At 45.0% G+C, this 13,501-nt stretch overlaps 1 protein-coding gene across 2 annotated transcripts in view; it reads left to right on the forward strand.

The window, feature by feature from the left end:
* Positions 1-13,501, forward strand: part of Igf1r (insulin like growth factor 1 receptor) — a 279,402-nt gene that overhangs the window by 199,581 nt on the left and 66,320 nt on the right. For both annotated transcript variants that reach the window (XM_034512795.2, XM_034512804.2), the window contains exon 3: positions 11,616-11,928. In XM_034512795.2, coding sequence (XP_034368686.1) covers positions 11,616-11,928 — 313 coding nt within the window. The remainder of the gene's footprint in view (positions 1-11,615; positions 11,929-13,501) is intronic.

The following is a 13,501-nucleotide window of genomic DNA, read 5'->3' on the forward strand; positions in this document are numbered from 1 at the left end:
CACTACTTCACATAACTCTGTGTACAGTACCAGAGAATGGAAATAGGGCTGGACGCACGAACAAGCAGAGAAGTTATAAATAGAGAATACTCTCTCAATTCCGCTTTAGTTAGTCATGGAGCGACCGTGTGAGTTTCATAAACTTATAAGGAATATACAAACAGTTCCAAATTTAAAATAACTTAGAGTAATTTTTAAGTGTGTGAAGGGTATTTTTTCCCCCATCCTGTCCATTTGAGCATCTGTGACAGGCAGTCATAAGTGATCTTTATGTGATCAAGCCTGCTGAGAAGGACTGCAGGGGAGTCAACACTCTGCAAGGACTTCTTGTTTCTCTTCCTTTTTCAGGACTCTTGAGGACAAACAAACAAAGTGTGTGCACTATGAGCTTTGCGAGACAGAGACTCTCTAGCCGTGAAGCAGCCCTGCCTTGCTGACCGTGCCTCATCAGCTTGAGGGCCCTGCCTGTCCTGACCCCAGTGCCAGCTCTCTCCATGTTTATTTTCTTCCCTTTATCAAAATCTGCCTGTTTTTCAAGTTTGCGTGTAGGTTTTGGAATAGGTTGAAAATAGTGTTTTCGGTTATTTAAAAGTACCCCGACACAGGAATTAAGACAGTCTGTGAGAACATGATGCTGATATAGGGACTCTAAGGTTGAGCCCCGCCCTCCATTGCCGTCTTTTCTGTTGACTGTTTCCTGCCCTTTCTCTTCACTCTCCCCATCTGAGCAGACCTTCTGTGTTGCAGCTTCAGCATCATTTGTCAGGCATTTCTACAGAGCTCAAGCTCACTTGGCTATGGGTTTGATTTTTCTGTCAGTGGTGCAGATAGCATGCTGAGCAGAGGGGAGATGCCACACCATAGGTGACCATTCCTTTACAGATTATGCCCACTGTGACAGCCCTCACTATCAAAGAGGGGCCTAAGTTAGTGTGGATAGCGTTAGCCAAAAATACAGAGTCTGGGGTGCAAACAGATCCTTCTTACTGCATTGCCTGGACCTCAGTGTCCACCATTCTTGTCTTTGACCTCCTTCCTCCTTCCAAGTTTGACAATGTCTCCAGCATTTCTACTCCCAAGTACCTTTGATGTTGTCACTCCACATTAATAAAAAGGCTCTTTCCCACAGTGAGAATCAGCACAGCCCAAAGCCAGAAGGTCTAGTAGAACACCATGCCAAGGGTAAATCTTGAAAGCATGGTTTTAAATGGAAGACGGTGGTCACAGGAGAACACCCTTTGCTTATTCCACTAAGTAAAATGCTCCTGGCAGGCAAGTCAGTGGAGAAGTGGAGACGAGTGAGATTAGTCATTCCCCAGAGCTGGAGAGAGCTTAGCTACGTATGGGTTCTTTTTCTTTGGGACGATGAAAATATTCTAACATCGATCGTGGCAGTGTTTGCACAATTCTGTGAAGACACTCAAAACCACCAGACTTTCTACTTTGAAAAGTGTGTGTGTGTGTGTGTGTGTGTGTGTGTGTGTGTGTAAAGCTGGTATTACAAAATGTGCAGGAAGAAGAAAGGAAACTCTTGGCCCACGTTGGGCAGAGGAACCCCTGAGCCGTCCCTGCTCTGTTGGCCTTTGTTGGCCTTTGTTATTTATTGAAATTTCCTGCTCTCCATCTTTGGGTCAGCCGCACCTCAGTCCTCACTCCTTCCACCCAGCTTTCTAGTTATAATGATGCTATTTATAACTTCCCTCCTCTGGCTCCTTTGTTACCCCTTTGGCAGTGTTTGTTTTCCTATTTTCTCAATACTCTGCCCAGCACTGCTTGGTTCCCGAGGCTTCAGTGATCCCGTGGGCACTGTCAGTAGGCGATTGTTTCTTTTGCTCATTAATGAAATGTTCCCAGATGCTTCAGCAGCTGAACTCTGTGGCTTACCTTCTGTCCTGAACTGCGCAATGCTCCTCGCTTATTTTCTCTGAGCCTTCAAACTGTGCTCTCCCGAGAGGAGGACATACTGAACTGTTCCCTGACTTAGACATTTTATCGAGGGAGGAGATTCCTACGTAAGCCACAGCATGTATGCAGCAGTCAGAGAACACTTTGTAGGAATTGATTCTGTCCCTCCACCATGTGAATTCCAGGGATTGAACAGCCATGAGAAGGGTAGCTGTTGTGTTTACCTACTGAGCCATCTCACTGGCCCTGACTCAGATTTTTTTTTTCTTTCACGATAAAGTTTCATACTAAACTGTATGAATTAGTAAAGAATGCTTCTGTGCCTTTAAAGTGGGTTTACAAGCTTGGTGAGGAGCAGCTCTCGGGTGAGGCATGAGCTGTGACACAGCAAGGCTCCTGGAAGGATGCCATGACTACCTCTCGGAATATTGTCTCTGGGTATTTGAAAACCTAACCCTGATAAAGGACTGCCACCCTGTGTACTGCATTGAGTGCACTCCTTTGGACGGAGCTGAGTCTGAGGGGCCTGTAGTCTTTTGGGTCTTGTTGGTCTGGCTCCCTGATACCGCAGTCATTTCCTATCAGATAAGCCATGTTCACTATGCATCTTTCAGGAGAGAAGCTTTTCTGTTAGTGTGCAACTTTGCAGTGGCTCTTGGAGACGCCAGCAGGATCCAGCCTTGTAGCCAGGCATGGTGGCATACATCTTTAATCAGCACTCTGGAGACAGAGGCAGACAGATCCCTAAGTTCAAGGCCAGCCTGATCTGTGGATATACAGGATATACAGGAAAAAACCTGTCTTTGAAAAAAAAATCTAGCCTTTTAAATTTGTGACAGAAAAAAATATCCATGAGACTTCCATTGGCTGCAACTCAATAAACAGAGGAAACTGAGTTGATATATATTATTTCTCTAGTATCATTTGTAAGGTGAGTAGGGGAGGGTTTTCAGTGTATTTTCTTAGTTTTGTCCTTTAGACTGAGGGATATACCTCAGAGAGTAGTAGAAAAGGGTGCTAGGATTGTAGTTATTTCTTCCTTATGGTTGCATGCTTAAAAAAGAAAAATAGTACAAAAGCTACTCCCCTGCAGCATGCCTTTCAGACAGGAGAGATGCTCAGAGGTGGTACCACACCACGATGGGAACATGTGTGGAGAGGCTGCTGTCATCTGTTGGGGACTCTGAGTGTGACGCCCAGCATACGGCACAGCAGCTTGATCTCCTTGCATGAGTTCTTTAATCTCTCTGATGTCACCAGTTTGGCCATCTCTAAGTGAAGGATGCCTGCCCTTTGTGATTGTTAGGAGGATTAAATAACGTATATAAATAACATGCTTAAAGTATCATCAGGCATATGGGAAATAACACTGAAAGTTAACTCCATATTAATAAGCAGTCTTGTATTTTGCCTCTGAGGTATAAGTTGGAATTATATAAGAGAGACTTGTGGAAAGGATGACCTGGGAAATTTCAGTGATTAGAGGCTCAGAATGAGTCCACTAAGTATGGACATGTCCTTACTTTTCAGATCTGAGTCTGAGTAAGTTGCCCTAGCAGTGGCAGACCACAGTTGATCTTTTGGTCTCAGCATATTCCACACTGTTCAAATGATCCTGTGTTGTTAGAATAGGGTTGCAAGCATGTTGGAGAGAGCAGCCCTACGCTCCCACGTGCCCGACCTTCTGAAGCCTTGGAGAGTGAGCTCTACAGGAAGGTCACCTGGGAAACCAGATCCAGATCAGTGCTGTCTGGCCATTGAGGGGCACTGCCTGCAAAGCAGTGGGCTTCCCTATTGCTGCTTGGAAGACTGTCTAGGGGCTTTGCAGATGTATTTGGAATTGAGATGGGGACCTGCTTGTGACTCTGGTCATCTGTGACTGGACCATGCTACCTGCAGCAGCCTGCAACTTTGAAGGTGTGGAAAGAAAAGAACAAGGCCAAAGGGGAGTCCAGGGGAGAAACAGTATGTGACTTGTAATCCTCTGTATACTCCCCAAGAATGGAGAAACTTCCCAAGTGTGGGTGCACTGTCCAGGGTTCTTCACCTTAGGAAGCAAGCAAGGTTGAAACTCCTTTGAAAGTCAGTAAGGAAAGAATGACTTGGAGCATCAGATACTGGAAATGTTAGGAGCTCTCATGACTAGTATGCAAACAGGTCAAAAAAGATGTGGTCCTGTCTTCTCTTCATCCAGCTTGCCGTGCGCTCCAGTAGTGTTCTGCTCAGGGGCTACTTTTTTTCTATAGAAGTTCTTGATCTGTTACAGCCTTTCTGTTCAAACAGAAACTGAAATAGCTTTGGATTCTGGCTTAAAATGATGTCTCCTCTGGATCTGCCTATTGTCCTTACACAAAAGGAGGTGTTTTGGTTTGGTTTGGATTGGTTTGGTGTGGTGTGGTTTGGTTTGGTTTGGTTTGGTTTTTGACATTAGGCAGAGAATACTTTTATCAAGGTGATTTTTTGGGGGGAGGGGGCCTGGGCTTTTAAGACACTGGTTACCACATGAACTTGCCTTCGCTGTATAATGGACTGTGTAGGGGCTACAGTCTTCCAGGCAGACTTGCTTAGACACTGTTTTAAACTCTAGATGCTTGCTCAGCAGTGAGGCAGTGGAGTTCTCCTTTTGACGTTGCAAAGACCATAAGCATGTTAGGTTCTTGTCTTCTTTTTGAAGAAAACATTGTCCTTCCTCCTCACCTTTACTCTCTGTCTCTGAGTCTCCCACCCTCGATCCCTCCCCTTGGAGTGTGTGTGTCACTATTTAGTTTGATGTTGTACATGAAGCCTTTTCCACCAGGCTGCAGACTTTGCTAGGATGCAACCCAGTGGTTCTCTGAGCCTAAGAAGCAACACTCACCATTAATTTCTTATGATGTATACTCTTCTTACCTGATGCTGGATAATTTATAAAGAAAATAACTTTTCTTCGTAGTTCTGGAGACAGAGAAGTCCAAGAACGGCCTCTAATGAGGACCTTCCTGTTGCATTGTGACATGGCCAAGGCATCACTTGCTGAGCTTGACTGCTCGCTGTGTCTGTCTATCTATCTCTGTCTCTTTATATAAGATAAAGCCACTACTACCACAGTGGTGTCCCACCCTAGTGACTCAATCCAATCCTGATTTTCTCTCAAAGGCCTTATCTTCAACAAAGGAAGTGGAGTTAGATTTCCTGTCTATCACCATGATAATAGCCAAATTGCAATATGTAATTTTTGTCTCAGAGATGCAGTGAAGTCATAGTAATGCCTTTGTTTGGGGAGATTGGAGTAGGGAAAGGTGTGTGAAGAGAGATAAAAGGAGGGCAGGTTGAAGACTAATAAGTTGAGAGTGCTGTGGTGCATGGTGGATACAGCACAGACCCCAGCTAGGCTGTTCTCCCTGTTCCCTCCTTGGGTCACCTGCTCCTTCTCTTCAGTCAAGCACAGTTCCTGTCAATAGAGATGCTTATTCTTTGAAAACTGGAACTTCCATCCAAACTATGAGGAGTCCTGGGTTCCCTGGTCCATCTCTGCCTTCCTTGAAAGGCAGCAAGGCATGAGAACATCATGAGCCACTTCCTTGCTGGTTAATTTGAGAACAAAACAAAAGGTATGGCCAGCCTTGGTTATACTGTGCCCTTGGGTCCTGGGTACCATGGTTGGACTTGAAGTCTACAAGTACATGATCAGGAAAGCGGAGAGGTGCCTCAGTGGTTATTCACACTTGTTGTTCTTACAGGGGACCCAGGTTAGGTTCCCAGCACAAATATGATTGTTTCACAATCATCTGTAACTCCAGTTACAGATCTGACATCGTCTTTAACCTCTGGGTACCAGACATACAAGTGGTGCACATACATACATGCAGGTGAAACACTCACACACATAAAATAAAATCTGTAAATCTTTACAAACAAATACACTATTATTGTTATGGCCCTGAGTATTACATCTCCTCTTGCCTTAGAAGAGACCAAATCGACTCCCATCTAAGCCTATGGGAGAAGAAAGACAGGAAGAGGAAAGGAAGGATGGAGGAAGCTTCTGCTGTTCAAGTACTGGGCAGGGTGCCCCCAAGATCAGCCACAAGTCCATTCAAGGCTTATCCACCTCCTCCATAAAGTTCTTGGCTGGGTTAAGGAAGTGAGAAAGGCTTCTTTGGAGCTGGGCCACTGGAGCCCAGACAGGTCTTGTTGGCTCAGTTTCGAACTGGGGAACCCCATGGAAATCCTTGGAGTGGGGTTCCAAAGAACATGAGGATTCTTGCCAGAGGGACTTACAGGCTGATAACAAACGACTTTTTAACTCCATACTGGAGTTTGGATTACAGTTGAATTTGATATTCAGAGCCTTACTCCCCAGGGGCTCTGACAGTTATCCAGAGCACCTGGCTAACACTCCCCCTTACCTCACTGGCCTCTGCATTCCCACCAGTGTTTTCCACTTTCTTGTCTAATGCTTCTATCCTCCTGTTCTGCCGTCTGGTTACCTCTTAATTATTCTATGTTTGACTCAGAAGCTTTAGCTTGCTGGGACATCTACAGACCAGTTCTAACCCTCAGAAGTCATTTGGCTTAAAACTAAGTTTTCAGTACAATGGCCAAGGGACCCCTCTTTTCTTGTGAAAAGTTGAGGCTCCTGTAGCAAGGAACTTCAGCATTGTGTGCTCCAAAGATACAGCTTCTCAGAGCTTGCGATCATTAAAGAATTTACTGACAAAAGCAAAACACAGGCTAAAGAGAAATTAGAAAGAACTTAATAAATGCAAGGACCCTGGGGAGGAAGAGCTAAGGGCCAATGTGCGAGGCGTGTTTTTCTCTCCTAAAGAAATGAAGAGGAGTTTTAAAATGTGTGGCCTTTGTATGCATGTTGACCATGGACCTGCCACCGTGCATTAGTTCACAGCCTCCATTTCCCCTTTTTCAGGTTGGGCTGCCCTTTGACCATGCCCATGTGCCTTTCCTCCGGAGCAGGGGAGAGGTCCTCCCCCACAATGGTGCTGTAATTGGAAATTTGGTTACTTTGGTTATTGCACTAAATTTTAAGTTCTGGCACTTGTAGAGAGCAGCCATCCTTCTGCTGGCCAGATGAGCTGCCTGGGGCTTTTCAAGAAATCCCTTAATAGTTCTGAACACTAATAATATTTATATACATCGAGATGAGACAAAATTTACAGCAGGCTTCTGAGGCTGGCTCCAGGACTCTCTAATCCCAGATGACCCTGCGTTTTCCTGCTGCCTCCCAGCATCCTCTGTGCCAGAGAGAGCAGAACACTGCTTTCCTCCCTGTAGCCATACAGATTTCTGGAGTTGGTCCCCTAGCAAGCAAGATAGCCTTCCTCCATCGTCTCTCTTCCTCTCTGCATACCCCTTTCTATCCCACCCACCCACAGGATATCAGAGATGCATTTGTTCACAGTTGGCATCATTGAATGTTAAGGGGCCCATTGATCTGGTATCTGCCAAAAAGAATAGTTCTATCCATAAAGACAGTGTTTTTTAACTTTACCATTCTTGATTGGGAAGAAGTTCCCATCACAGGCCTGGAACAGGGCTCAACATGTCTCTCATTTAACAAATTTTTTGTCAAGCATTTGTTTCTATTTCTCTTTGTCATCCTGGGAAAATGTAGCATTTACATTTGGGGGTAACTGATTCAGGACAGTGTACAAGGTTATTTTCCCCTGAGTTTATATGGTATGGGCTTTTACTACCACATGTCTATTTGACTTTATTATCTATTGTGATATGTCCTTTTCTTTCCTGTGTAAGTAATTAAAGTCAGTGTTTGGTCCCCATTAATAATCACTGCTGATATCAGTGAGATACCTAATCGGTTTTTCTCTCTGATCATAGAGCATGGTGCTGGCAGATGGCTGGGACGACTGCACCAGGGAGCCTTTAGCTAGTTACATTGAACTTTGTGGATCTGATATTCTGTGTGAGCCACAGATAGACAGCATACTCTGCAGCAGATTTCTCTCCTCTGGCCATTCTTCTGTCCTCTTGCCCACTCTGGTTATCATGCCTTTGCTATACAACATGATGACCTTTCTAGTGTGAAAACCTAACCCCTGCCTAAAGCCTTGAGCAACTCTCTGCTATCCATCGATTGGTGTGTCTGTGGTTCTTCCCTTAGCTGGTCCATTTTGTTCCCAGCAGCATCCTAGCCAGTATTTATATATGAGATGCTCTTTGAAGGGTGGTCCTGATGCCCCTCTCCATCCTTTTCTTCCTGGTACTTTCCTTCCATTTTCAGTGCCAGTCTGTCTCTGGAGATCCTTCCAGGCACCCGCAGTACTAGGAACACCAAGTGCCTGGTCCTTCCTCTTTCCCTGGTGTGGTATTCTTTCCTTGAGGTCAGGGACTGCCACTGTGCAGTTATACAGGATGTCCAGTTGCCTGGCACACGGGTGCAGCATACATCTAGTAAATACTGGGTGGATAAGTAAATGCAGAATGGATCATTGGCTTCTGTCAGTGACAGATTAAAAAAACAAAATTAACACAAACAACTTCAGTGCTTGTTTAGACCCCAAACCTTGACATAATCTGTGCAATGCATATATTTAATTAAGTCATCAAACCATATCATCAACTATGCCATTTTTTAAATGTCTTTGAGTGAAAGATTCAATGGTAGTGTGTGAAGCTAAAAAAAAAAAAAAAAAAAACATGGTAGGCTGATAAATGAGTGAACTCCATTTTACTGTCTTCAAGGTAAGTGCTGTGGTAGACAGTGTGTGTATTCTGACATTAGGGACTCCTGCAGCTTATTCCTTTTTTGGTGTGACCAGAGATAATTAACTTCTGTTTGTTCGTGAGCTAGAATAGATGTTCAAAAACAGCCAGAAGCTAGTTACAATAAAGGAATGTCAGAAGCCAGCTGAGAAGGCTTTCCTTCTCCTCTGGTGTGTGGCTCTGAAGATAGGTCTTCCATGCAGATAGTACAGTTGCATGTAATAGATAGAAGTTGGTTTCTTTTCACCTGAAGAAGCTCAAAGGTCAGCAGCTGAAGTATTAGTCTAGAGCAGTGGTTCTCAACCTTCCTAATGCTGTAACCCTTTAGCTCCTCATGTTGTGGTGACCCCATAACCATAAAATTATTTTGTTGCTACTTCATTAACTATAATTTTGCTACTGTTATGAATCGTAATGTACGTGAGTCTGATATGCAGGATGTCTGATATGTTGCCCCCCTCAAGGGGGTCACGAACCACAGGTTGAGAACCACTGGTCATGTGACACCAGCCATCTTGAGAAGCCAAGTTTTTTTGAACTTACCATGTTGCCTCATGTTCCAAGACGGCCACATGAATATCTGTGCATCACTTCTGTGTTCCAGCCAGCAAAAAAAGAATGGCACACAATGTGTTTTTTAAAAGGAATGTTCCAGGCTGCTCTAGTCAAACTTTTGCTTATAGCCCATGGGATGGAACTTCCCAAGACATAGCAGGCACTTTATAGCCACAGTGGAGGCTAGGAGGCCAAAGAGATGACAGCATGCCCAGCCAAATACCCAAAACTCCTACACAGGGAAATAACCAGGGAGGAGAAATGGTTCTGCGGAGGGATGACTTTAGAGTAAAATGCAAGATTACTTAGCCTTGGCACTGTCATGAGAACTCTGGTTTCCTTACTGGGTGATGCTACTGATTTAAGTGTTGACATTCTGGCATCTGTTGTTAAGTGCAGTGACACAGGAATTCTTGGATGCGACTTACAGCTGTGTAGACAGACTGGTGTAAGACTCCAGAGAACATCTGACTCAGTGCAGTCAGTTCTGAACACTGATCCTGATGGCATTCAGAGGTGCCCACAAAGATGACTGTGCTCATGGAACAGTGATGTGTGGGCATGGAGGGTGTATTTGATGCTGGGACATGGCTGTAATGGTGAGATGTGATGGGACTGCTGTATGGTGGCAGTATCCACAGTCAGGTCTATCCAGTGCTTTCTCAGTAGTGTGTGTGTATATATAGCTATAGCTATAGATATACACACACACATACACACACACACACAAAAGTATATATAGTCATACACCCATGGAAGAATCCGGGAGAGACCACATCATGAAGGATTGGCAAAACAGCCATTTTGGGGGCAGATGGACTTGCGTGTTTGTTATGTTATCTGTGGTTACTGGGGCTTATTTGCTTGGTTTTGGTTTTAGTGTGGCTTTTTTTTATATACTAAAAACGTGGAATCTTGACTCATTGCTACATCACAGTTAAAATATACATATTTATATAGTTTTGTAATATTTCCAAACAATCTCCCTCCCTCGATAGGGTACATGTAATGCTAACCAGATTTCTTTCTTTCTTCCTTCTTTTTTTTACTTATATGTTGTTCACAAGTAAGGATCAGGCGATAGTGTGTGTTCATTATGACACATCTATAGAAGTGTTTAGCAGAGTACCTGTTTTAGGTGTGAATTTTAGATCTGTGATTACTGGACCTGGCCTTTAACTTCACAAGGCCTACAGTAGGTAGTCCCTAGATGCAGGAGCCCTGTGTTCTACCATCCTGAACCATCTGATCTAACAACTTACTTGTGATCTGAAGGTTGTGTTGCACAGAGAAGTTGCTGTCTTTACCTTTCTGGGGTGAAAGCTTTAAGATGGTACAAGCAGACACAGGCATCACCAAAGACCTTTTGTAAGCTTCGTGGTGCCTCGATGGTAGCTTGTTCCTCTTTAGAGCCCATAATTACTTCTGTGCAAAGAGTATCCCCTCTATAGCCTTGATTTCCTTTTCTGGAGTTTGAGAAGAGAGAGGCCACAGCCACGCGGTGCTTTGTAAATGGTGTGGTTATAGTTTGCTGTAACCTAGAGGTTTTGACCAGTCTCGTTGTAGTTGGTACTTTCCTGTTCCTGGGATAAAATACGGTGATAGGAAGTAGAGCTAGAGATAGAGGTTTATCTTGGCGTACAGTCCCAGAGGGGGCAGAGTCCATTGCAGTGGGGAAAGATGGTTTCAGGCTTGTCAGGCAGGAAACACAAAGTGATCGAAGACCACCCACACACAGGAAATAGGGAGTGGGGCCAGGCTGTAACACCTCAGACTCTACCCCCAGCAAAGGACTTCCTCCAGCAGTATGCTCCCTGCTAAAGATTCTGTAACCTTCCCAAACAGACCACCACCAACACAGGCCCATTGTTCACATCCGTGACCCTGTCTGTGTAGGACGTTTCTCCTTCAAATCACAATACTTGCTATACCTCCTCACTTCATCACTGTTGTGTGGGTATGGGGTGGGGGGCGGCGGTGGTGTGCACTGGCCAGTGTTCTGTGTTCAGGCATCCACTGGGGTCTTAGAATGGAATTCTCATACAAAAGGAAGGCTGAAGAACGTAGTGCCGCCCATGCCTTTTATAGCCTAGTGGCCCATATTGTCTATATTTCTCTCTGTTCGCCAGTGCCATCGGCACCCTTTTAATGGGTGTGGCCACCCCATTTTACAGATGATTAAAAGAGGTCATGGGTGTTAGATATTAATAGCTCATCTCATAGCAAACCACGAGTCTAAAGGAGAGAATGGACTTGGGGCGTATTGTGTCTTTACACAGGTGGAATTCACAGATGATAAGATCTATGCAGATTTCAGAGAAGGTGTGCTTTTCTAGCCCATCTCTGGTACACCATGCTGGTGGTGGTCACAGATGACCCAGGGGAAGCTGTATAATCCTTCATCTTCACCACCCTCTCTCCCTCTGTTCCCACAGTGTGCCCAAGTGTGTGCGGGAAGCGAGCCTGCACGGAGAACAACGAGTGCTGCCACCCGGAGTGCCTGGGCAGCTGCCATACACCTGACGACAACACAACCTGTGTGGCCTGCCGACACTACTACTACAAAGGCGTGTGCGTGCCTGCCTGCCCGCCTGGCACCTACAGGTTCGAGGGCTGGCGCTGTGTGGACCGAGATTTCTGCGCCAACATCCCCAACGCCGAAAGCAGTGACTCGGATGGCTTCGTCATCCACGACGGCGAGTGCATGCAGGAGTGTCCCTCAGGCTTCATCCGCAACAGCACTCAGAGGTCAGTGGCTCTTGTCCCCAGACTCTGGAGGGTTCTCTGCTGCCTATCTCCTAAGTGTAGGACCACCCAGGAGTTCATCAGATGGGTCTGTTAGAGAGAGGTGGCCGAGCTTGTTTGAATGAGAATCTTGGAGTGGTGGGTCTGTTTCCTTTTTTCTTTGTTGGCTTGCTTCTTTTTTTTTTTTCCCCCTTTGAGATCGCCTTGCTAGCACTGAAGAGTAAAAATTAGCTTGCTGGCCAGGTGCTCCCGTAGCCTTGCTTCCCCTGTGCCTACAGAACTGAAGTGTGAGCTGTAGAGACTGTAAATACAGATATTCCTTCCCAGCTTGCCACTCTAGGCCAGTGAACGCTTTGGCAGTCTGAGAGGGAGCGAAGACAACCCTCACCAACACTCCTGAGGCCTGGGAACAGGTCTCCAACTTCTTGGTGCAAGCCTGGGCTCTGAGCATGAACTAGTAGTCTAGTCAGCCATGTTTTGTGCCAGAACCTCCTTTCTCTAAGCTTTTCGCCATCTTTATAGCCACTGGTTTTTCTTCCTGGACTCTGAGGCTTCACTGTGGAAAAGACAGGATTTTATAACTCTGGAAACATAGGACGGTCAGAGGTCTAGGCTTGCTGTTTCTGCCTCTGACCAGAGCAGAGGACTTAGGGGGACAGTTCCATTGTAATTCATTCCCTGCCTCCTGTGCTATACACACATACACATTTCTGGACCTCTTAAAATACAACTAGGAGGTTCAGAAGACTGTTCACACTTAACTGTGAGATGTCCTCACATCAGTCCCCAACCTGTGGGATCCAGTCTCCAGCTTAGGGAGGCCCTGGATCCAGACCCCAGCTTATAGGAGGTCCTAGATCCAATCTCTGGCACATAGAAGGCTCTAGGTCCAGTCTCCAACATTGCTAACAATTCCGTTAAGTACAAAGTGTATAGTTTCGCTACAGTCACTTTCTATAAAAGGTGTTCAACACATCTTCAAAAAGGAGATTCCATTTCTGCTATAGTGTCTGGAGATGTCTAACTGTAAGCTGACTGCTGGATCAAACCAAAGATTAATTTTTCTTTCATAATGCTAAGATGGAAAGTAAATTCCTACCTGTTTAATTTCTGCACCATTATCACATCAAAAAGGAAAAGATTAAATATTTTTAAATGATTAAGCCAGGGACTACAGTGGCTCAGAATTGTATAATATAGTCTACTAAAAATAAGTCTGCCATTTTTCACTAATGTGTTGGCAGTCTCTGTTAGTCAACTCTGTTACTGTAACAAAATACTTGAGGTGATCAGATTTTAAAGAAGAGGAGGAGAAGTAGTAGTTATTGCAGTAGATGGAGAAGATTGGTTTTAGCTCTTGGTTTGAGAGGGTTTGGAGGGGTTGGTTCCATTGCTTTTGGCATGTGCCAAGGACAGGCAGACCTCCCAGTAGACACTACCTTGTTAAACTGTTGAGTAAGCTATTACAAGATGGGCCTTTGAAGATGTTCTGCATCTAAATAATCAGTCTTAGGATATTCGTCCATATCTTGAGCCAAACACCAGGGTCTGCCAGTGGTAGGTGCTCAGTCACAGT

This window comes from Arvicanthis niloticus, chromosome 1, assembly GCF_011762505.2.
Source record: "Arvicanthis niloticus isolate mArvNil1 chromosome 1, mArvNil1.pat.X, whole genome shotgun sequence".
In the NCBI taxonomy this organism is placed as follows: Eukaryota; Metazoa; Chordata; class Mammalia; order Rodentia; family Muridae; genus Arvicanthis; species Arvicanthis niloticus.